At 48.6% G+C, this 23202-nt stretch overlaps 2 protein-coding genes across 2 annotated transcripts in view; one reads left to right on the forward strand and one right to left on the reverse strand.

Annotated features, from left to right (window-relative positions):
• Positions 1-1088: 1088 nt before the first annotated feature.
• LOC128725717 (equilibrative nucleoside transporter 2) lies at positions 1089-3276 on the forward strand. Its single transcript, XM_053819482.1, has 3 exons — positions 1089-1656; positions 1731-2278; positions 2354-3276. The coding sequence occupies exons 1-3, from the start codon at positions 1089-1091 to the stop codon at positions 2666-2668; spliced, it is 1431 nt and encodes a 476-aa protein (XP_053675457.1). The 3' UTR covers positions 2669-3276.
• Positions 3277-8780: 5504 nt separating this feature from the next.
• Positions 8781-23202, reverse strand: part of LOC128726465 (1-phosphatidylinositol 4,5-bisphosphate phosphodiesterase classes I and II) — a 53080-nt gene continuing 38658 nt past the window's right edge. Inside the window, exons 4-18 of the mRNA XM_053820279.1 lie at positions 22788-22921; positions 16244-16429; positions 15287-15484; positions 15023-15205; positions 14767-14947; positions 14307-14655; positions 12836-13002; positions 11918-12131; positions 11628-11785; positions 11095-11265; positions 10486-11002; positions 9544-10364; positions 9369-9478; positions 9155-9299; positions 8781-8990 (exon numbers count right to left, since the gene is read on the reverse strand). Coding sequence (XP_053676254.1) covers positions 8781-8990; positions 9155-9299; positions 9369-9478; positions 9544-10364; positions 10486-11002; positions 11095-11265; positions 11628-11785; positions 11918-12131; positions 12836-13002; positions 14307-14655; positions 14767-14947; positions 15023-15205; positions 15287-15484; positions 16244-16429; positions 22788-22921 — 3744 coding nt within the window. The remainder of the gene's footprint in view (positions 8991-9154; positions 9300-9368; positions 9479-9543; positions 10365-10485; positions 11003-11094; positions 11266-11627; positions 11786-11917; positions 12132-12835; positions 13003-14306; positions 14656-14766; positions 14948-15022; positions 15206-15286; positions 15485-16243; positions 16430-22787; positions 22922-23202) is intronic.

The following is a 23202-nucleotide window of genomic DNA, read 5'->3' on the forward strand; positions in this document are numbered from 1 at the left end:
CGATGGAGGATATTTTCGATGTTTTTATTGATGCAACGATTGAGAAATGTGCTCAGTTTGTTTCAAGAATACTGTAAAGCATTAAAATATTCTATTTTGGAACTCACTAGACCACCTACTAAGTTTATAATCAAGTATTTGTATGACGAATCATCGAGGGTGCTGTCAGTTGCTATGCTTATGCACCACGTTGTGTATGCGATATTTATTCATAGCAGGAGGATTTTCAGACAAACGATGAAATTATTTTAGCATCGTGATCAATTGGTCAACCAAACTTTATGCAATATCCTGCTATTCATACTTTTCCCTGTGCTATCGATCAAAAGTGTCCGTCACTGTAGCTGCTAAACTCACAGCATGAGCTCGAAACGTCAAACTGATTGTTGACGATAGGAGCAAAAAGAAACCTGACCTGCATAACGATACAAACAATCCATAGTTTAATCGAATTAGCTCTGTTTTAAGCACTGAAAATGGTGCGTAAAAGATGATTCATATGTAAAACGTGTTCGCGAGTTGCCTTTTAAGCGCCAGTTGCCATAAAGCGTGTTTTAGTTCTGGTCTATGCCTTTTTTTGCTTCTTGTGGGCTCGATCAGCTGACGAACGTCGTTTGTTTTGGTACACGGAACACCCGTCCAGTTGCTTTGTCTTGTTGTGTGCTCCCGTCCGCTAGTCTAGCAACGGTGCATCGTGTTTAATTGCAGCCCGCATGCACGCAGGGTGCAGCGGTGAGAAAAGAGAAATCCGTAACCAAGTCGTACCGAGCGCCCTGCGTTATCACGTCCACTGGAAGGGGGTGGGCGTTGTGCTGTGTTGTTTGTTATCAGTATCGTTCAATCGTACGCAACGCTTAAACGAGACCCCGAAGTGAAAACCACACAAACAAGACCGTCTTTCTGCCCCTTTGTTGTAAGCCAGCAGGCATTCATCGTGCAGCACGCGTTGGCAGAATTATGCGCCTCATTGATGACTAACGACGGGCGATAGAACGGCGCATCGACGTGTACGGCGAGGAAAAAAAACAAGGAAATTGCATTTTACACACCAGAAACGGAAGCTGCCCGCGTAAGGACGCCATAACGCAATGGATTACGCAACGAACTCGAGACCCCTGCTGCAGGATACCGACGATCGTGAGACGGAAAGTGACAACTTTTTGGATGATACGTTCGCGGGTTCGATAAATGCTTCGAGCAGCAACATTCCAGACGTAACCAAGGAGCGTTCGGCAGAGGCACGTGTCATCGGTGCCGGCAACCGGATCGCACCATCGGACAAATTCCACTTCACCTACGTAGTATTCTACCTGATGGGCATGACGACGATGGTACCGTGGAACTTCTTCGTCACGGCCGAAGAGTACTGGCAGTACAAGTTCCGCAACGTGTCCTCAAACGATACGTCCGTGCTGACACCGCGCCAGCTAGAGTTCCAGTCCGATCTAAGCATTGCCGCTGCACTCCCAGGAACCGTGTTTCTCATCCTGAACGCCTGCATTGGCCACAAGATCCCACTGCACGTGCGCATGAACGGATCGCTCGTCATGATGCTGCTCATCATGATTGGCACGACGGCCCTCGTGCGGGTGGACACCGACCAGTGGCAAGATGCGTTCTTCAACCTCACGATGTTCTCCGTCGTCGTCATCAACAGTAAGTTCTGGGCTCTTTCTCTCGATTGTTCCAAAGACTAAGCATTAACGTTTCATTTCCCACTTTCTTGGCAGGTTTTTCGGCCATCCTAACCGGTGGATTGTTCGGCATCGCGGGACAATTCAGCGCACATTACATGACGGCCGCCGTCAGCGGACAGGCGCTAGGTGGCATTTTCTCCGCCGTGGCCGACCTTATAGCGCTCACGTTCGCAAGCAATCCGTCCACGACGGCGTTCGTGTTCTTCATCGTGGGCTGCCTGGTGCTTCTGTTGTCGCTGTTCGCGTACATTATCATGTCGAAGACGCTCTTCTTCAAGTACTACACCAGCTCGAAGACGCTCATGAAGAGCTCGCTGGAAGCGGATCCGACTGCACGGGGGCTTAGTACTCGCCTGGAGCCACGTTTCCCGGTCGTAATGCGGAAGATTTGGCTGTACGGGTTCTCCGAATGGCTCGTGTTCGTTACCACACTGTCGATCTACCCAGCCGTGACGGTGCTGGTCGGTTCGGAAAATCATGGGCGACCGTGGAACGACATCTACTTCCTGCCCGTCGTGAACTATCTGCTCTTCAACACGGGTGACTATTTGGGGCGCGTTTTCGCCGGAATCTTCGAGTGGGTAAGTAACGGTCTCTCTCCAGATCCCTGGGCTATCCCATGATTCATTAATGCTTATGTTCCGTTTTGTCCCCAGCCATGGAACAATTCCATCCTCATCGGTATGCTCACGATCGGGCGGGTTGCGTTCGTGCCGGCGATGTTGCTCTGCAACATCACACCGCGGCACAACTTCCCAGTGATGATCCACTCCGACTACATGTTCATCGTGCTGATGGCCGCTTTCGCCCTGTCGAACGGATATCTTGCCAATATCGCGCTCATTGGCGCACCACGTGTCGTCGATCCGCACGAAAAAGAGATGGCCTCGTCGATGTTGGCCGCATTCCTTGGTGTGGGACTGGCGTGCGGATCGGCCATTAGCTTAATGATCATCGAAATGATCAAGTGATACAGCTTTCCATGGCGGGATGCCGCCGCGATCGGGAGCGAATGAGACCAAAACCTTACCGCGATCCAACAAAGGAATCGGACACCTTTTAGTCCGCACCCAAAGCCTAGCACTTGCTCCAAAGGCTCATCGTTTTGATCGTACTGTTAACTGTTATACTGCATACACTCCGGCATGGGATTGACCCACCTGTTGATGCACGTGATTTTGTAACTAGAAGATTGAATGCGCGGCAATGCGCTTATTTTGTTTCGAGGGATCCTTTATACAGTGACAATTTACCGTATTTAACTAGTGCATTTACGGTTAACTAGTGCAGGTAATCGCGCGGCTCGCGATCGAAACAAGCTAGTTAACTGTGTACAGTTGCGTAAGATACCTATTTATATCAAGCATCCTGCCGGGTGATAATAGCCGCAAATGGGATAAACACGGGAACACTACGCTAGTTAATCTACGAAGGCCACGGGGGCCTGTATCGTCGCTCTCTCTCCCGATCTCTCTTGAGTACGAGAGAGAGAGAGGAACTTATCACTCCCGAGTAAGTACCGGGAAATATGCATAATCAAAGTAGAGAAATACGAATAACGCGTGATGCAATATATGGTGCTCGCAAACTCAAATCGTTTCGCATGTGCTTCATTCAATCGATTGGATTGGCGAATTCGAGTGACGGCTGACCGTGACCGAGTTCTGACCTGAAACGGTGACCCGGTTAACGGGCGCATTAGTCAGTCTCGATGCCCGCAGCTCGCGCGAACTGATAACCGATGGATGCTGCAATATAGGAAAGAAAGCGACAACGAAACGTCCAAGTCCGATGAACTGATCCAACGCACGTCAGCATAAACACGACGCGACCCACTCGGTTCCCAGAGGCATTCTTTCTTCGACTCGGATTCGCTTGACTTGCAGTAGCGCTTTTATTCTTTACTTTGTTTAATGTTTCTTTTCATCACAACAACATTTGTTTCTTATTGTTGGGGTTAGGTGGAGAGTTTACACGATTACAGGTTTGGTTTGTGTCCTTTTGTGAGGACTTTCTTTACACGTTTACGCCCCGTCCGAAGGGCACGGATGTTCTTCCTCTCGCAGCTTTTTGCTTCCGCTTCAAAAGAGCCCAGACGGTGCAACATTAAACGGCGGTCCCGCGTGATCTTCCATCGGGACAATCTTCAGGGACACAATATATAGATGGGTTCGTTCACACGCGTGTGCTGTTAACAGTTTGCAAATGGGCTCGTATAATAGCGCAACGCCACGTGCGATACGCATCAAACCACCTACGTACCTGCCTACGTACTGTCCTGCCAACCAAACTACGGTATTTGCTATCCTGTTAGTGTTCATATCTATCTGTTACACATCAAATACAATAGCTGCAAATCTTCCTAGCCCTGACCCTGCCTAGCGTGCCTTCATGGAACAAATTCAAATCACTCCCCTCACTTAGATTGAGTTTTCTTTTTTTTTTTATTAACTATTATGAAACACCTTACACAGTTAGTATAATCAATAAGTATCTTTGCTCTCTAGAGTTTACTGTTCGCCAGTTCGCGTGTCCTTTCGGCCAACTCTTGTGTTTTTTTTTCTTTCGTTCCAACGAGGGGACAGAAGAGTGGGATTTGGCCAAGAGGAAAGCAGCCGTGCCGGCCGGAGTCGCCGCGCTAAACCTACAAAAGTGATAGGAAAGAGAAACACCGGCCCGAAGCCATCGCAAGTCCAGCCAGAGCTGGTAGCGCACCAGCCAAGGGTCCGGATGTCCTGATCGCTTCAATCACATGTGATGTGTCACAATAAGATACTGTCGTTTCCCTCGGATGCAACCCCCGGGGCGGACCACGGGCATCGGGTGCTCCGATTCGTAATGTACAAGAGTTTAGATCGCGGTTGCGATCGTTTCGAAACAAAGAACTAATCGTATAAGCATCAGTCGATGAGTGTGTAATCATGTGTCACGATAAGAACGAAACGGTGTGCTTCACCAGACGAACCCAACCGCCATGTCCTGTGGAGCACGATTTCTGGCGCGGAGGCGAAAGTACGATCGCCACCGTCCAACGTTTCCGATATTCGATGCAACAGTTCAAACGTTCCAAATTCTAACGATAGTGGTGTTTTATATGTTTTCTGTTTTCAACAATCATGTGGACAGAGTTGCTCCTACTTGCTACTCGCGTTACTCCACAACACACCTTATTAACATCTCTAATAATGATAGAACGATTGTTTGGATGACCGATGGGATTTTTTTTTTCTTTTGGAACTTATTACGATTACGCTTTACGATACGCGGCTGCTCATTTGTAACTGCTATACTGATGTTAGCTCAATATGTGTTTTTTTTTCTCTTTATTAGCTAGATGGGCTAATGCTACAACAAGTGGAAAAATGAAAATCCTTCTCTAAGATGGCCCTTTACAACACCCCTCCCCGGGGTGGGAGGAAAGTTCAGGTGCGATGAAACTTTCGAAGGATGATGAAACGTGTGTGTATGTCTGATAAATGTTTGCTTTTTGTTTTGTCTTCGAAACGTGTGTTCGTATTTTACGTACAAGGCACATAGAGATAGAAAGTGTAGTTTTTCGGTTACGGTTTTCATCGTCAAGCACGATTTACATCATCTCCCACACCATCCCGATCGTCCATCTATTACAACAAGTACATTCCAGCACACCGGAAATCGTTCGTAAGTAAACGGAACACAAGAGAAGAAAGTATAGCTCCGTCTAAACAAACGCGAAATGAAACGAATAAACCAAATTCAACGGAATTCAAATAAAACACAGCACCGTTTTTTGTGTGTTCTAGCTGCCAGCGAGGATCCTGCAGCCATTTGTCCCTCCGAGACCGAGTCGTGAACACGATGGCTGCGGGTTGTGATAGCGAAAGTCCTACCGCCTTTCTCATAAGAAGACATTGTCTTTGATTGTCTTTGTTTGTTTTGTGAGAGTTTGTGAACAACTAAGACAAAAGAGAGAAATAATAAAAACGAAAAGAAAAAACACAATCAAAAAACAAAGAGCAAAAGGATAAAGAATGCAACAAAAAAAAAGAAAAAAAGAAAATTAAAAGTAAAAAAAATCGTTCAAATACATTTATTGAAACGTTTTCCACGGCCTGCTGCGTTTGCTCTTCTATGAAGAAAAATAGCGCATCGCTTGCTCATCTTGCTCATCAATTCCCTTTCATCTAACGCAGCTGCGTCTAGTGGAACAGTGTGGGAAATGTATAATTTTTCTCAACAACTAACTAGAAGATTGCCTAAAAACACTCACACTTACACACATACGTACAGTTACACCAACACCAACTCGCGCCCCCGAAAGAGCGGTCCTGGTGAACCTCCTGCTGCCGTTCGCGCAAGGACATTCACTATGCTTATGTACAACCCGTTCATTCGGACGCTCCACAATTCAAATCCGTCCGTTCCGCTGGTGGGTTTATCACTTAATTCCTTCCGGCAGTCCGGTGTTCCACAACCCCACAAGAAACCTTCGCCCTCGAACAAGCCCGACATTGGCCAGGAATCTCGCAGATTCGGCTCCCGTAGGCGATTCCGTTTCCTTCCTGCGAAACCTCCCCAATTTAAAGACCGGTGGGGAGTCACTCCTTATATGCGTCGGTATGGAAATCGGAACCATTTTGTAGTAGTTTGTAATCATAATGCTAGCGTGATTGCGTACACCAACGTACGTAATAAATAGTTTCCGTTTCGACTCAACAACTACGTTCACCAATTCCCGGTTTCCCATGATCGCGTTTTTCGGTGTGCGCATTGATTGCGCTGCACCACGACGCCATGGGAAACAGTCAATTCAAATAGTGCGTTTGCTATGGTTTTTTTGGTATAACTCCTTGGCAAGTCCCTGGAGCGTGGAGACCCAAAAGATCCCGTTCCATTTGACCGCCAAGCAGCAATGCTAATGGCTAGATATTGAGTGTCTATACAGCTTCCACATCGGATTGTGGGACAAGTGGGTCTCGAGTAAGACAACAAGGACGAGTATGACGCCGAATGAGACCAAACAGTGTCGCGTCCCGGTACTGCTGCAAGCACTTTCGGGAGCAAATGTGTAACATCGATAATTATAAAAATGCACATCTCTAAGCTACAGAGATTAATACGGCTGCCTGCTTAATGCGCTGCGTTTACTACATGCAGTTGTTGGTTATGAGTATGAGTAATATTATTGCATCGAATATGTTTGACTTGGTTTTTACTAAACGAGTATGTATGCACGTGCCGTGTGCGCATTAGTTTGTTTCTTCCAAAACAAAAAAAGTTGCGACCATCTCGACTTACTGCACTTGTATGGCGGTTAAAATGGTTTAGTTCGCTGGCTGAAAGAGGTTTTCCGTAGCCAGATTGTCTGATTAATTGCTCACCGATCAAATTGCCAGTGGCCATTTGCTAGGTATCGTAATATTTCCGTACAATATTTCGCGGCTAAGCGCGGTTTGTTTTGTTTTTTGTTATGTGTCTGTTTGGCTGCTTGGTGCAAGTGAGTTACATTTCAAATATACTTTGCTATTATTATTCTGCTTCTCGATAAATGTTAACATGCATCCGGTAGTTAATACGTTACTTTGTTAAGGGTTACTCTGTTACTGGGTGCGCGCCTTCGCTGCGCTATCCTTACAATGGTTAGTTTTGCATCAATCAACAAGCCTTAAATGCGCCTCTCGAAAGGATGGCGAAATGCTAAGCCTTCATTAATGCTATCAGTTAGCCTTTGTTCGTTTGTTATGCTTCAACTTCAACGGTTTGTTAACTTATTCGAGCACGAGCGGGACGAGTAATCAGCGGACTAAAGCGAGCTTAAAAGCTTTAAGCTAAGCTTTTGTTAGACAAAAAAAACACCTGCAAATTAGACGGTGTGGCGATCAAACCTAACGCTACTAAGCATTTTACTAAGATAACAAAACAATCACAAAAGCGGCGCAAAAACGCGTAGCTTTAGAAACAAGGCGCACCGATCACCTTGCCTGCTTTAGAGGAGAGCTGAGCCGAAGCTTAAAAAGGACTTCCAGCATGAAATAACTCGATCGCCAAACGTTAGTCGTCGAGAAGTGCAGCTTTCGCTCGAAAAATAGCTTTTTCCACCAAACATAGCTGTCCGTTTTTATTGTGAAATTCACACCGATCGCTCGTCCCTAGGAAATATAGATTGCACATTTGTTTTAGACTTAACGTTGCAGCACATCAGCTACTTCTGGCTCCTACTTTAACGGCTGTTATTCCCTGGATATCCCTGGCCCGTCCCTGGTAACAAGCTACATTCGAGAATTTCTACACTACTTTCGCCCGTGAACTACTACTTGCCTCAAATTACCCGTCACGATACGTCTACCATTAACATTACAATGATACGGTATTCGCTCACCGCATCTCTTCCAGATCCTGTTCATCACGCTCCACCCACACGCTGGGGTCTGTTATTTGTCTGCATTTCATTCCCTTTTTCCCAGCTTCTCACACGCGGACTGCGTGCGTTTTCCATTTAATCAAAATCTTATTTCCGCGTTGCGCGTTCTAACAAAAACCACAGGAAACTCGGCTAAACTCAAACATCGCGAGAGACCGTAGACGATCAACGTCTCTTGACTGGTTTGTCCCTCAGAAGAAAAAAAAACCTAACGCCTCTCCGTCCACTTCGCAAAAAGGGAACCGTGTTCGAATAAAAAGGTGTCCTCCGGGTGAGATTCAACATTGACTAATGATAGAGTTCCCATTGCCGCACTGGTCAGCAGACCTGGCGCCATTGCGGCAAGTTCTAACAAACACTAAAGGTTAACGATAGATTTAGCTTATGAGTGTGTGTGTGTATGTTTTTTCTCTCTCTCTCTCTCTCTCTCTCTCTCTGTTGTGGAAAAGGCAGCCCGGCTACCGTTTGAATTGAGATACGACTACGATATTACCATACGATAACAGTAATTAGGCCAATAAGTTTTGCTTAAGTAGGTTAGTGTTCCAAACACGATGACGATGGCGATTGCCACGTGGTGGTTGGTGACAATTTTTCCCAAAAAAAGAAACAAATTTTCCCGAGCACGTACGAGCAGCTCAGTTCGGTGCGGTCCTGCCGACACCAGCCCACCGGCGTGCAGACTATGCGTGCGCATTGTTGACGTTGTTCTCGTGGGTGGCACTTCCGGTGGCGCAAATGTTACCGCTCGAGAGTGACGTCGTCGGTGGGTGGTTCGTGGTGGCACCGACCGACGAACAGCTGGTCGTGCTGTTGCTGGTGTTCAGGTGCGCCAGGAATGTGTCGGATATGAAGGCATGCGATTCCGCTTCCTTTTCCAGCATCGAGCGTGCCTAAGAAGGGAGGAGGATGAAAAAAAAGAAGAAGCCCGTAAATAAGGATGGCCTCTGGAACAATGAGAAAGGACACATCGTCTCACGCCATCGCTCGGGTGGATGGAAATGACGATTTGAAAGCAGTAAGGAAAGAAGCGAAAGCGTCCTCTTCGTTGACATACCTTTAGCTTGTGATCTTCCAGTCCCTGCTTTACCGCGTCGTGTTGGCGCTGAAGCTCATCACGCTTCCGTTCGTAGGTCGCCGTCAACCTCACACGCTCCGTGACGCCTTTTTCAACGAGCGTGGAATCCACCTCACGCTTCATGCTACCAGGAGTCGGAGAGTAAATACGCGTCAAACGAAAGGACGAAAAATGTTTGGCCACCCACGCTTACCGTTCCAGTTCGTCCTTGTCCTTGTGCACCATGGCGAGCTGTTTCACTTCACTTTTGCGCGATAGCTGCAGCTGTCGCATTACTTCACTCGTTTCCCGTTCGAGTTGCGTCTGTGGGAATAGAACCAGTTAGCTTCCGTACAGATCCCGTCAGCTGCCATCGCCATCACGCTTACCTTAAGCTGCTTCATCTGTGCGTCCTGCGACTGTCGGAGCAGATCCTCCGCGAGCGTGTAGATGATCTCGTGGTACTTTTCCAGCACTTCCCGATAGCTGCCAGCATGGTCACGACAAATCTGCCGCAATCTCTCAGCCTGTGCGTCACCCGTACCGTCGGTGTCCGTGGTGGAGGCGCATGGTGGCACCTTCACGTTCATGTCCGCCATGTTTTTGCTGCTGAACCGCTTCACCAGCTTGTTGCCCATCGTAAACTTGGATTTCTTTACCGGTCCGTCTGCTCCGAGATCGGTGCTTTTTTGTGCGGCGTGCATTTTTAGCTTCTCCTTGTCGTGGCTTTTCTTCAACGCTTTCAGTTCCTTTTCGAGTGCCTCGCGTTTCTTGCGGATCTGTTTATCCTCGAAGATCTTCTCCAGTGGGTCGGCCACAATTTTCCCACCATCTCCGAGCTGACCAGCGGAAGAATCACCCACCCCAAACCCGGGTGTGTTGGTGGTCGTGGTGATGATCGGCCCTCCACCCGACATCGATTGTCCTGTGGTGGATTGCTTCGCTGAAGGAACCGTCGGATGATCGATCGATGAGGATTGAGCCACCGGAAGTGATACCATTTTGGTGATCGCCTCAAGGGGTGCTTCTCGTTCGGCATCACTCTCGGATGCACCTGCTCCCGAACCTCCAGTTGTTCCTGACGCCGTGGCGGTGGATGAGTGAGTTCCTCCTACGGGGCGTTGCCTTGCCGGACTGCTGGAGGTGTTGTTAGTGTCACCGGACTTGAGCGTGTCGCCCTTTTTGTTCGCACCTAGAGAAACAACGACAACTGCCCGCGTTAGAGCATGATCGAAGGACACACAAGCGCACAAACAGCGGGCCAACGAAACGTAAACGAAATAAACAAAGGCAATGGTAGGAAAACGGTGAATAACTGGGCGATCGCTTACATGATTCCTCCTCGGTTGGTTCCGTGTCCTCTTCGAGCACGGCGAGCTGCTTCGAACGTTTCTCCTGCTCGCTCTGGTACTTAATCGGATTAGCAAGCGCCTCGGCAAAATCAGACAATCCATCAGGGACGTAGTCCTTCACCACGATGCACAGGAACAGTGTCGCGAGTGGAATCGGTTGGCCAACCTCGGTGCGCAACGTCAGGTGTCGATATCCAGGACAAAGCCCTATCACCGGAAGCACTCGGTGTCCAATCAATTTGCCACCCTCCTCGTACGCCGCAATCCGTATACAGGCCAGCTCCGGAAGGACGACCTTTTTGAACACGAACGGTTCCTCGTCGTACACCGGGTTGATGCTGTTGTCGCGTGCAATTTTGGTGCGAAATTTTTTACGCACCGTATCTGCTGGCAACCCAAACATGTCCACCTCGACGTACGTGCCTACCTTCTTGTCGGTGAGGAACTGGCCCGATATCACCGTCACCATCACCGTGCCCGCAATAATACCATCAACCTGCCGATGGAAGAAAGAAACAAAAAAAAATCCCTCACCATTAAAGGGTTCGCAATGGATTTTGGCCGTCAGTCTCCGGTCTCGTCTCTTACCGTGCTCTCAGCAAATGGATCCAACCGACGGTCCTTCCGACGCATAAACTCAGGCTTCAGCAGGTAACCGCAACGGTGGTTGTACTCGAAGATACCCAGGTTCAACTGCATCGCCAGATCAAGCGTTTGGTAGTTCAACGCCACCAGCTGACAGCCCGCGTTCCAGAAAAGCTGCCGGGAAATGAGCATAATTAGTGAGCGATTCTTTCAACCTTTCCCGATTAAAATTAGTCATTCAATCAATCGGAGCTCAAACAAACCGATCATTAGACCGCGTGTGGTTGTAATGCGCTTCACAATCCGATTGCATAAATTCCCTGTTCACAATTGAACATGCACACACAGGCTAGTGCCGGGTAGATCCTTGCAGGACCCTTATCCGATTAAATCGCAACCAATTGACGGCGGGTAGCTGGCTAATCATGTACAGCCAATTCCGGGTGACCGGTTGCGGTGCACTTTTAGTGGCTTCCTCATCTCATCGCGCTAGCGATAAAATGCTTCCCCGAACAGGACGATCTGTTCCGACCTACCTGCGGCATAAAGTTAGAGCTGTCGAAGCGCGTACCGGCAGGATAAACGCGCGACAGCTGGTGCTTGTTGTAGTTGACGAACTCGATGGGGCGCTCCTTCAGCAGCGTGGTCGCTTGCTTCTCATCAAACGAAGACATCTCGTAGAAGCGTGCCTTTTCTGCAACGGGAAACGGAACCGTGGCGTTACACATCGCATACCAGTACGCTTGGCTTTCCGCGAATTGGGGCGGAAAATTGGACCAAGAGGCCGGGACGCAACTTTTGCAGCGCAAAACCCGGTTGCACATACTTTCCGAATTTTCGAAGCTACTGAAGTGCACCGGCTGCACGTAGTTGACGAGGGCGGATATTTCCGCGCCCGCTTCAGTCTCTTTGGTTTGTGGCACCTTGTCCGCCTCGTTCGCACCGATCGGACCGACCACCGTCCCGGGCATGGACTCGTCGTCGCTCGAGCTGTCCGTATCCGACGAGCCGGTGCTTTCCTTTGAACTTTGGCGAATTTGCTGCAATTACGGTAGAATTGGAGAGAACGTTCAGCGAGAGTGAGATGCCATTTCAACCCCGGCTAGGCGCTGGCAAACCCGTGCAAAACTAATAATTAGATTCCGAAGTTAGAAGCTCAACGTCATGGGGATTTAATAGGGCGTAGCATACCGGCATCCATCCAGCTGCTGTAATTCACACAGCCACACACTTATAAGAATGGAGGGGTGAGAGCAACAGAAAAAAAAGACCTTTAACGATTCGTGCTTCGCCCAAAAAAGGAATTGCATTGGAAACGATGCATCGGAACGATTTAAATCTCATTTCCCGTGGCCCAGCGCTGCCATCAATTGCAGATTAATCTCCATTGTGTCGGTTGCCGTTCTCGCGATCGCGAGCGATGGGATAAGTTTTCTTGTGAAGAAGTGAGCGAAAAAAAAAGAGAACGAATACTGGATCCGTTCCCGCCAGCTGGTATTCCAATTTTCACCGCAAGCACGGTGTCGGTTTCGACTTCAGCACCAACCGAGGGTTGGTTTGTCGATTGCCGATATCGTTCCCGGATTAAAAAGCTTCCTTGCTGGCTTATCGTGACCCATCAGGCTGCTTTGTCATCGCATCTTGCGCTTGGAACGGAACGGAAACGGAAGCCTCGTCTGTGTGTACGCCTTGTATGAATTGAGCCGGAATCGATGGCGATGGCACCGGGAAGAACGAAAGGTACCTGCAGTGGTGGTGCATGGTGCGGAATCTCTCCGTTTCCGGTTGGTTGCTGCTGCTGTTGCGGCTGTATTGCTTGCGGTGTTGCTGTGCCATTGTTGCTGGTGGTGGTGTTGGCCGCGGAGTTACCGTTGGATTCATCCTGTTGCGACTGCTGTAAGCTTGCATTTGCTGCCAGTGATGGATGACGATGCATTTGCGGGGGCGTAAGAAGACAAAAAAAAAAGAAGGTGAGAAGAGAAAAAGTGACGAAAGGAAGTGAAATCGTTTGCGAGTGACGGTGCGTGGTAGTGCTCAGGAAGCATGGTTGTGCAGGAATGCCAATGCAGGAATGGTGAACGAAAGTCATTTAATGAAGCACAAGCACTTTGACGGTGTCGTTATGTTTTTTTTTTGTGATCCCACCCGTTCAGCCAAGCAAACAGCAAATACGTCCCTGTTTGCGACAGCGGTGAATGAATGTGATAAAAATTGGAATATCTCGTTCCGGGGTTCCGTGCCAGTGCATCAACGCCACCGAGAGCGTGAAATCCGGTGGCATCGAGAGTAAGATTTATGCAACAGCACATTTCCCAGCATGCCATGCGTTGCAATGTGCCAGCCTTGTTTGCGTAGCAAATGCACGTACGAGCCACGCAAAGCGAGCGTACATTTGAGATCTGGGATCTCGGGTAATGGAACTAAATCGCAGTTCATCAATTGCTAAGTGCCCGGCAACGGAGGCACATGCAAATAGCACACATTTGTTTGCGTAGCTGTTTAGTGCAAGAAGCGAGATCTTCCTAGTCTCCCATTTTGCTCGCAGATGAAAATCTCGAAACTCTTCTCCGGGAACTCCGGGCTTGACAGTGGTACGGGTGCACCGGGAAAACAATCAACTGCCAGCATGCCGTACGTAACGGCTGCTGCGTTTCTTCGGATGGAAATTCATTTCCCATGCATTCTCTTCTCGTTTTGCTGGCTGATTGAAGTAGCCATCGTTTGCCGTCGGTTCGTGTTATTTCCACTGACCCTTTGTGGGCTCTTTTCTGTGTTTCGAGTGCGAGAAGCCAGACCCCGGCTGGTCGACATGCTGATGAACTTTCGTGCTTTGACGACAGTGACCTGTTGTTTGCATAATGTAGCAGCAACAGCAGCAGCAATAGCAGCAGGATAAAAAAATGTTCTCTAGTCTTTAAATTTTCATTTCATATTTTCCAAACCAAAGCACCGGGTCAAAGAATCCTTTCATGTTTTGTTCCATCTCCTGTCGTAGTTGATTGTTCATCGGGTGGAACGTTGACAAAAAAAAATGTGAACGGCAAAAATCGATTTGCAACCTGTGCGTGCCGGCACACACACAAACGCACAAAACCAGGATGCATCCCGCATCGTCAACCCGGTTGGGACATTATTCGGTCATTTGAAGGCAGGAAAAACACAGCCACACACACACACGCCCGCAAACTAGGTCACCACCAGGTCGGTCGGCTTACCTGCATTTGTACTGTTATTGCTGGCGACACCGGGATTGACCCCAGCCGTCGTGATGGGGGCGTTCGAACTGCTGCTGTTAACTGTCGTGGCCTGGGTGGCACTATTATTGCTAACGCTGTTCGCTACAACACCACCCGGTGGTTGCTGCTGCGGGCTGCTCACACCGGTCGCCTTTTTATGGTGATGATGGTGATGATGGTGGTGTTTTTTCTTGTTTTTGATGATGATCTTGCGCTTCAGCAACGCCGGTGGAGGCAACTCCACGTTCGACTCAAGCGGGTGGGAATCGAGCGGCCGATCCAGCAGCATGTCACCGAATATCTCCCGACAGTAGTTCGCTATCTTGGCCTGTGGGGGGGATTTTGTTATTTTTTGTTTGTGTTGTTTGTTGCCATAAGAAACAATGCTCCATTCACACATGAAACGGACAGAGGAAAAAGGACTCCCATAAGGACTCACCTGTTGCCGGGGATTGCAGTGGTTCTCGAAGCTCAGTATCACAGGGAATTCCGACGTCTTGAATGCGGTCTCCGCTATTGCTTCCAGTACGTCTTTGGCGCAGATTTCCGGTACGAATGTGTAGCCGTGCACGATCACTGGCTCCTCAGTGCGACCGTTCCAGAAATCCAGTTCCACACACCTAGCGGGTGGGAGTTATTATTAAGGGGAAAATCCGCTTAACGAGCCAACCCGTGGATCCCGAGCGGCAACTTACCGACACCCGGCCAGCAAACTCTGCCGGTAGATTTCGACCGAGCTTTTTCCGGTGAGCTGATGCCCGGTTAGGTAGGTGTTGTGCGACGAGTTGATGAAGTAATGCGCCATCGGTTGATCCATATCGTCCGACAGGTCCAGCTTGGTGGCTGCCATGATGGGATTATCCTCCGACATGAGATACCTAGTCGTGGATTATAAACGAAGGAAGCCAAAGCTAAGCTCAAAAGTCCGCCATGAATTAGTCAGCGTAAATTGGACGCACCTAAGGAAGCCATCGAAGCTCAGCTGGCCCTTTTGGGCGTTGAATTTGTTCGGCTCGTACTCCTGGATGAGATCCCGGGCTCGGGCCGTGTTTGCGTACGGGTGCAGGATTTCGTTCAACCGTGGATCCCGCTGGGTTTTGTTCAAAAAATCGACTAGCTGTGAAGTCGACATTAGCCGCCGCTTCGAGGTTCCGACTCTGGAAGAACGCAAAGGACGATCAATGAAACGGACGGAAAGCTCGATTGGAAAGCTTTCCCGAATTCTCACACCCCAACCCAACCTTGCACGGTTAGCTTCCATGGCTGGGATCGTTCGATCAAGAATGCGATTGGTTCGGTGCCATCGCAAATCAATCTTCGGCATTGGTTGTGCTGCTCACCACGAGTGTTTACTCCGGCTGAGATGCAGCTAGCAGACAACGGTCGAATAACTTACGACCCACTTCGACATTCATGCGTTTCGATTTCGACCACCATGACTTATCCCACCGTCCCGGTTTCCCGAGTGGGGGTAAGTGTCGAGTGCAAAGTAAAGCGTCCGAGAATTCGTTACATCCATCGAATGTTTAACGACTCAAAAGGGTCCCTACGGTGCTCGAAACGAATCAATCACTGTCTTCACTGTGCGAGCTAGCAAACGGATCGGTGAACTCGGTGAAGATGCATTCGGTGCTATTCTGATTACGAACCACCCGGGACGAGAGAGAGAGAGAGAGAGAGAGAGAGAGAGAGAGAGAGAGAGCTCTCCACGAAAACAATAATCAATATTTGTGGTACTGGAGATGCTCACGCTCGGTGAGATGCCGATAATCCGATCTGAAATACACTCGGTTTGTTTTGTGATTTTTTTTTGCTTCCCCCCTATGCCATCTCTCTGCCGTCTATTCGATATCCACTTAACATTATCTCTCCCTTGACGCTCGCCAGGCGAGTATCCTTTCGCGCTTTATACTTACAGCTCGTCGTACACTTTCTCTACTTCAGTTCTTTGGGAAAGATTTTTGTACAGATTAAAAAAGTCCTCGAACTGGAACTTGGTCAGCGCGAGGGTATCGCCTTTCCCGGACGGCAACCCGGACACGTCCAGTGCCTTCTCCACGCGTCTCCGATCGTCCTTGTTGGTGGCGAACGTTTTCACGATGCTGAAAAGGAAGCGAACAAAGGGCCAAATTTTACCAACGGGATGGATGAATATGCAAATCGGCCCAGGTCCCAGGCCGGTGAAGTGGGTGAGCAAGAGCAATGAATGTAAGCACAACAAAGTGGTAATCCGATCAACCATATTTAACATTTTTTTTTTTCGCTCAAGTATTTCAAGTTCCATTTTTCCGTCGGCACTTGCTGTTTCTTTATATCAACGTCCACTCGGTGTCCATTTTGCGCGTGTTGTAATATTTTTAGATAAAATAAATCGAAGTCTATTCCAGCCCATCACACGGACGAAGTGCTATGAGCGGCCAACAGAGCAGATGGAATTCATTCTTTCAACCCACCGAGATGACTGCTGGAAAACCGACACCTTATCGGAAATCGTTCCCACTGTCTAACGCACAACCGTAATTCGATGATGTGACTGATGACCTTCTGATCATTCTTCGCAACGGAACACGATAACCCACGTTTACACAGTCCGGTGGATGGTGTTGTGGCGTTTGCTTGTTTGGTTATACTTCTATTTCCCTGTACAATGATGAGTTCCTGGATGACTTATAGCAAGCCATGGAAGGACGTTTATCTAGCCACCACTACCGGTATGAAAAGGACGTAAGATAGTGAAAAATATGAATGCGTATTCCCATCTACTTCGTACGCGAACGACCGCATCTAGGAATCGATTTTGAACCCAATTTCACAATTCTTTTGGGGATAAGCTCGTGCATAAAACTTGTCCTTTCGAACGACATGCCATAATAAACACACCCCAGTCCCTCGAAGGATTTGTTCAGCGTCAACCGTTCGCAAAGATGGCGCGTAGTGTATGGTGTACGGAACGACGCTTGCTCTCGCGGGGGCAATAACAAAGTCCGGTGTTGGATTCCTCGTATTGCCACTTAGCACGTAATAAACGCACCATTACTTCTGTTGACACCTGGAGCCAGCACTCGCTGACCCGCCGGGATGTCCCCGAAGGATCGCAACACCTACCAGCGACCAGGCGTCTCCATTGGCTGGCCAAGCGCGCAAAAGCACCAACGTTCCAAGCTATCATAATCCTCGTCTTGTCGGTCTTTCCTGAGCTTCATTTATTTGGATTAAGAATTGGCTTACACTGGAAATGGTTCCGGTAAAGAGGCGTTCTGATTCTTTTTTTCATAGAGAAATAAATAAAATGCTTCCGAATAACAAAACACGTTGCTTTTTCAGTTGAAAAATTGCGGTTCTATTGCCGCTAAATCCCGACCACGCGTACGTGTTTTTTTTCATTCATACGCAGAAAGTACATGCGATGTGAGTGCGCTTGAAAGTGACCCACAATGGTACGGAACAATGGTCTCATCTATCTTTAGACATTATCCGATGGAGGTGCACAGCAGCGTTAACATGAAAATGAGAAGCTAAAGATAGCGCCTAAGCTCACAAACGCACACATGACCCATTTTACGGCATAATCGTTCTCAAGAACACGAAAAGGGATGTGTTCGATGGTGTCCTGCGTTGGTGGAGGTACGATCTAATATCACGAACGATTTTTGTCCATGTTCTAGCCACCGTAAGTTGACTTCTTTTAAAAAAGGTCTATTACTATGTTTCCGAAAAAAACATGAACGTGCAAGCTTGGATCATGTTCAATGCTTTGTATGAAAGCTCACGTTTTACTAAAGCACTACCTCGAATCAACACGTATAAGTCAACGTTTTATCCGAGGAATCTCAAAAAAGATATTATGCAGTTCTGAACACATCCTTTCGACACCACCCTAAATCACATGTGGGCCGAAACAAGCAATATTAGGAGTGGTCACAACCATTTCAACAGTGCTATAAACATTTCATTACCCTACCACGTGCAATATGGTGTGGTTTATTTTCCCCGAGGTATGATCAAATCGATTCCATGCGGCATGTTGTAAAGTTTATCTATTTCATGGAAATTGCATGAGACGATATGTGCCGGTTTCGCTGCCAGACGCCTCACAATGAGATGTTGAACATGCAAAATAAAACGATGTGTGCGAGATTTTACTACCATCGCTGAAGGAACTGTAAAGCGCCTTGATTGACTCAACGGATGGAAGTTGGCAGATTTTCATTCGAGTCTCTCTCTCTCTCTCTCTCTTTCTCTGTCTCTCGTACGTGCTATTCCTTGGGGGCTGGTTATTTCTAAACCAGTCATAAAACGAATCATACTGGCCGATAAATTATTAGATTCTTTACGTTGACCTCCCAGCCGCCCATGAAGTGGTCTAGATTTGGCAAATCCCTCCGCGCCGTCGCCGGGTCTATTATTCTTGAGCGCAACGTGGAATTATTTAGAGAAATTTATGATTCCACCCCTACCGCGGGAATGATTATTATTCAAGTGAGCAGACGGCGACCCGAACAAGTCATCAATTAAGCCGCTTCAGGGTTCATTGAGCCAACCAGCTTAGGCGGTCGCTGTGCGTCCCGCCCTCACGTTCCATTATCTGCCTATTACTTCAACCATCAAATTGATTCGTACATTTGTATACATTCGCTTCATAATAGCAATTTATGGTCCACCGGGAATCAGCTTACTGGCGTAAGAAGCCCATCAAACATGCGCCATTTGGGAGGTACCATTTCAATTTACAGTAATGAGATTACAAAGCACCAGGCGTCTCCATCGGTGTACGGTCGACCCACTCGGGAAGTACGAGAATAGCAAAAAAAATGCAATCGCTTCATTTTTTGTTGTGTTCGCTTTCCGTTGGTCCTCCCAAACGGTTTAGCTATTATCTTTCCCGGGGTTTTCACGTTCCGGTTCATTGGTGTATATGAATCGGACATAAAAAACCAACTAATGGTGCAGAATTAGAAAAGCATGACAATATTGCGACTAATGTTGGGCAGCTTTTTTCTTCTTGCAAAATTCCCTAATAATTCTTTACTAGCAAACGACCATATAGCTGAAATTTATGATCGTTTTTTATCATCCACTACCTCACATAAAAAAGATGCTAATTCGGGATGTGGAAGAAAAGAGCCTGTAAGAGAGTGTGCAAACAAAATGTAGGTCAACACACACAAAAAAAGAAACCCCAAAAGAATCACACAAACTGCGGCCCCAGCAGAAATGGTTATCCTTTCAAAACAAACCCGAAGCAAGCGTCCTGCGGGATGATGGCGCTCGGTTTCCGGGTGCCGAGGTTTGCTGAAACAATCTCATTGTCATTTCGACATTCCGGTTAGCTGTTCTACACCAGTTTTTTTTTCCACGCCCTCCCAGGCCAATGTCAGCAGCACGCGCTGCTCGTTTTGCTCCCGGCCTTTTTGGCTTAATTTTCATTGCTTCCCGTCATTACCGTCGTCGTTCGTCGCCTGACATTATCGCACTCATCCATTAAAAAGTCCTCAATTTTCTCTCGACTCTCACACGACGAACACCTCCACCCCAGGCGGTGGTGATGATGGGTGAGCGCAAAAATCTTATCACCATTATGCAACAACACTCCTCGGCCAAACGGAGCGAACAAATCGCACGCCAAGCCTCGCTCGTCATGCCGCGAGGGGTTGGCTTTCGCAACGGAATGCTTGGGTAGCAAAACGTGTGCACCGTCGTCGTCGGTGGCAGCGTCCCCGGGGCCAAGTGCTGGGGTGTAGACCCGGGTGTCCTCCCGCTAGCCCAAAGTGTCACCCTCATGCACCCGTGCGCAAGCGAAGTGGCCTTGCTTGCGTCAGCGAAAAGATTTGATGCCATTTAGGGTCCCCGGGAATGTTTCATCTTTCAGCGGGTTCCACCAAAAACCTGGCACTACCAAAACGAGCGCTTGATGAACGGGCAAACCCACGGTTCGCGTTCGAGAACCGCAACCTTGAAGGATTCTGGTGTATGTGTGGGTTTTTTTTTTCTTCTTGAGCCACTTCTAGCACCCGCGTGACTCTGCATAACTTGTTTTTGTCGCGAGCATCCGGAGAGTGGTGAAAATTTACGCTCATTCTGGCCACAGCCTCGTATGAAAGCCCCAGGATAAAACTGTACCGCCGGGGAGCCATGTCATCCACGCCTGAATGAGCAAAGGAACAAATTCTTCCTTACGAGGCATTGTCCTGGACCGCGGTTGTTATGCCCCTTTCGAGCGTGGTGCCTATTCACGCTAGAACGTTTTATGGTGCGCGTAATAAAAGCTACACCCACTGTCACCAGGTTGTTACAACATTGGATCACCCTCGTCTGGCCACCGGCGACGAAACTACCGACTCATCGATTGAATTAGAACCAGGAAGTGCCTTACGGAAGCGCCCACCCATCTTTCCACGAGGACGCTGTCGGTAACCGCGCCTTTTCCTTTACGGCCCACCCGATCGATCACCTGCGCTAATGTAATTCTCGTGTTCCGGTTGACCGAGCCCATTTATTAACCCACACACACACGTACGCACGCGGAGGCGCTGTGCCACGTGAACAAGAACCGTCGAGGACGAAATGGCCTATCCTGAAGTCATTCGCAACAAGAAAATCGCCCCGTCGACTGTCGATTGGGTTGTCTTCACCCAACGGTCAGTGGTCGGTGTATGAACGGGCGCGTCCTTCGTCCTTTTTGACATACCCAGGCACACACACACTTGCGTGTATCATCGCCATCGGCAACCCGGTGCGATAGATTATCTGCGAAAGGGTCATCCTTTTTTAAGGGTGGTGAATTTTCGACCACCCAGACGATCGGTAGAATCCTTCGCTACGCCTTGCGGTTATTTCTGAAAGGCCAGCAAGCTCAGCGGTCATATGTTTCCGTTGACCTTCTCGTTCGGTTTGCATTGCACTGCCGGGAGCCGGGTGCCTTTTTTTTCTCGATCCTTGCCACGCCCCGATTCCAATCATAATCGAAGCGCCGGTCTATGCCGGCGATGGGTGGGAGCACACGGAATCGAAAGGAATCGATTTCCGTGGACCGTGGACGAAGCAGGATGAAAGCAAGCACTTCGATTTGAATGAGATTGAACGGGATTCCGAGAGCCGCTCGGCCGTTCCTGGCAGATTCGTGCACTTCACCGCGAGCGTTCAAGTGCTGTTCAAGTAAATAGCCTGCAAATTAATTGGACGAAGGAAATATGTAGCCTACTGTGCTGTATGTCCTTAGGGTAGCTATAAAAAATGAGCAAGTAGCACGCACCCTCTCAAAGTGCGCCCTAGGACGAGCTAATTATAGGACCCTCTGCTAATTGCTGCCTGCAGATGAATTGCCACGAAGCACTTGCACCGGAGCACCTGAGCTTCGAATGCGCTATGGAATATTAACGCGGGTTTGAGTGCCTGCAGTCCGAAGGATTCTTTCCGCTTCCTTCGCAGAAGTCCTCCGCTTGCTTCCATTAAAACGCCCACCTTCCACAGTAGGAGCATCCTCCGGGCGTCCAATATCGCTACCGGGCGGAAATTATGTTAATTTTTGTTCCCTAAACCGGCCGCAAACGTCACGAATGCCAGGCGGCCTTGCGCACCGTGATTCCCTTTTCCTTGGCGTAAGGGAATCCGAAGGAATGAAGCAAAAGCGTAAAATGAAGCGTAAGCTCACCCCCGGACACAGCCGGACAGGGATCTCACGCGGCTTCCGGTGCGAGACGGGGACAAACAAGATAAAAACCAGCGCCATTTCCTAAGCGACCTAATTTGACGCGATAAATTAATATGCGCGGTCCCTGTCCGCCCTGTTCGGTGGGTGGGCAAAAATTATTCCACACCATGTATTCCACTGCCCGAAGAGGGAGCTCCAATCGAGGGTCGAGAAAGCTTCGAGCTTTTATTCACCCTCGCATTCGAGGGTGGTTTTGATCTGATGCACATCAGGGCCGGAAAATGTTAAAGCGCTGGTTATCAGCTCACCCCTAAGGCGAGTTGAAAATAGAAGCCAAATCCATGCGGCAATTAACACCGCGTGGAGAGAGAGAGAGAGAGAGAGAGAGAGAGAGAGAAAATAAAGCTTAAAGCTCAAAACAACATCCGACGACGACGGTGGACGACAATATCAGCACAGTCACATGCAACAGGGGGCACACACAGGCGTCCATCGCAAGGAGGGATGAAAAATCGTCCATCAAAATGAAGTCGTATAATTCACGGGCACAAAAACGAGGAAATGCAAATATTTCTTCATGCCCGCCGGAAAACACAGCCCAGCGCCCGAGCGCTTAATCATCTTCGCGCGAGTTTCGCGCTCGGAAATTTCATTGCCAACATCGCCGCAGGCCAGTGATGGCAGAAATGATTGGCTTTCGCGGGAGGAACGACAAAAAAAATTGTGTATAATAAAATTGGCCTGCTACAAGCCAGCGAGAACGAGAGAGAGAGAGAGAGAGAGAGAGAGAGAGAGTGTGTGAAACTTACTTCTTCACCGGGATCTTGCCGCTTTTGTCGACCTGCAGGCAAAGTTTGGTGTACGCCTTCTGAAGAAACATGATCGCCGGACCGTTCAGCTGGGTTAAGTTGTACGCCATCCGGATCAGCTCGTCGCTCCAGAGCTGCAAAAGGTAAAGAGAGAGAGAGATATAGAGAGTAGAAGCAAAAGCACGCGAATGATAGATGTAATTATTGCTTGCCGGGAGCGAAATTGTGAAAGCCAAAAGGGACCAACAAACGACCCGCGAGATAAGGGCGCCGTGTGCGTTGAGTTTGGCTAAATGGAAAGCATCGACGGCCTGACCGCGAAGTGCCACCGGTCGGTTGCGAGATTGTACGCGCAATAAACAACCAAACTACCGCCGGAAGCAGCACGAACAACAAGAACAACAACAACAACAAA

The sequence above is a fragment of the Anopheles nili genome, chromosome 3 (assembly GCF_943737925.1).
Source record: "Anopheles nili chromosome 3, idAnoNiliSN_F5_01, whole genome shotgun sequence".
Classification (NCBI taxonomy): Eukaryota; Metazoa; Arthropoda; class Insecta; order Diptera; family Culicidae; genus Anopheles; species Anopheles nili.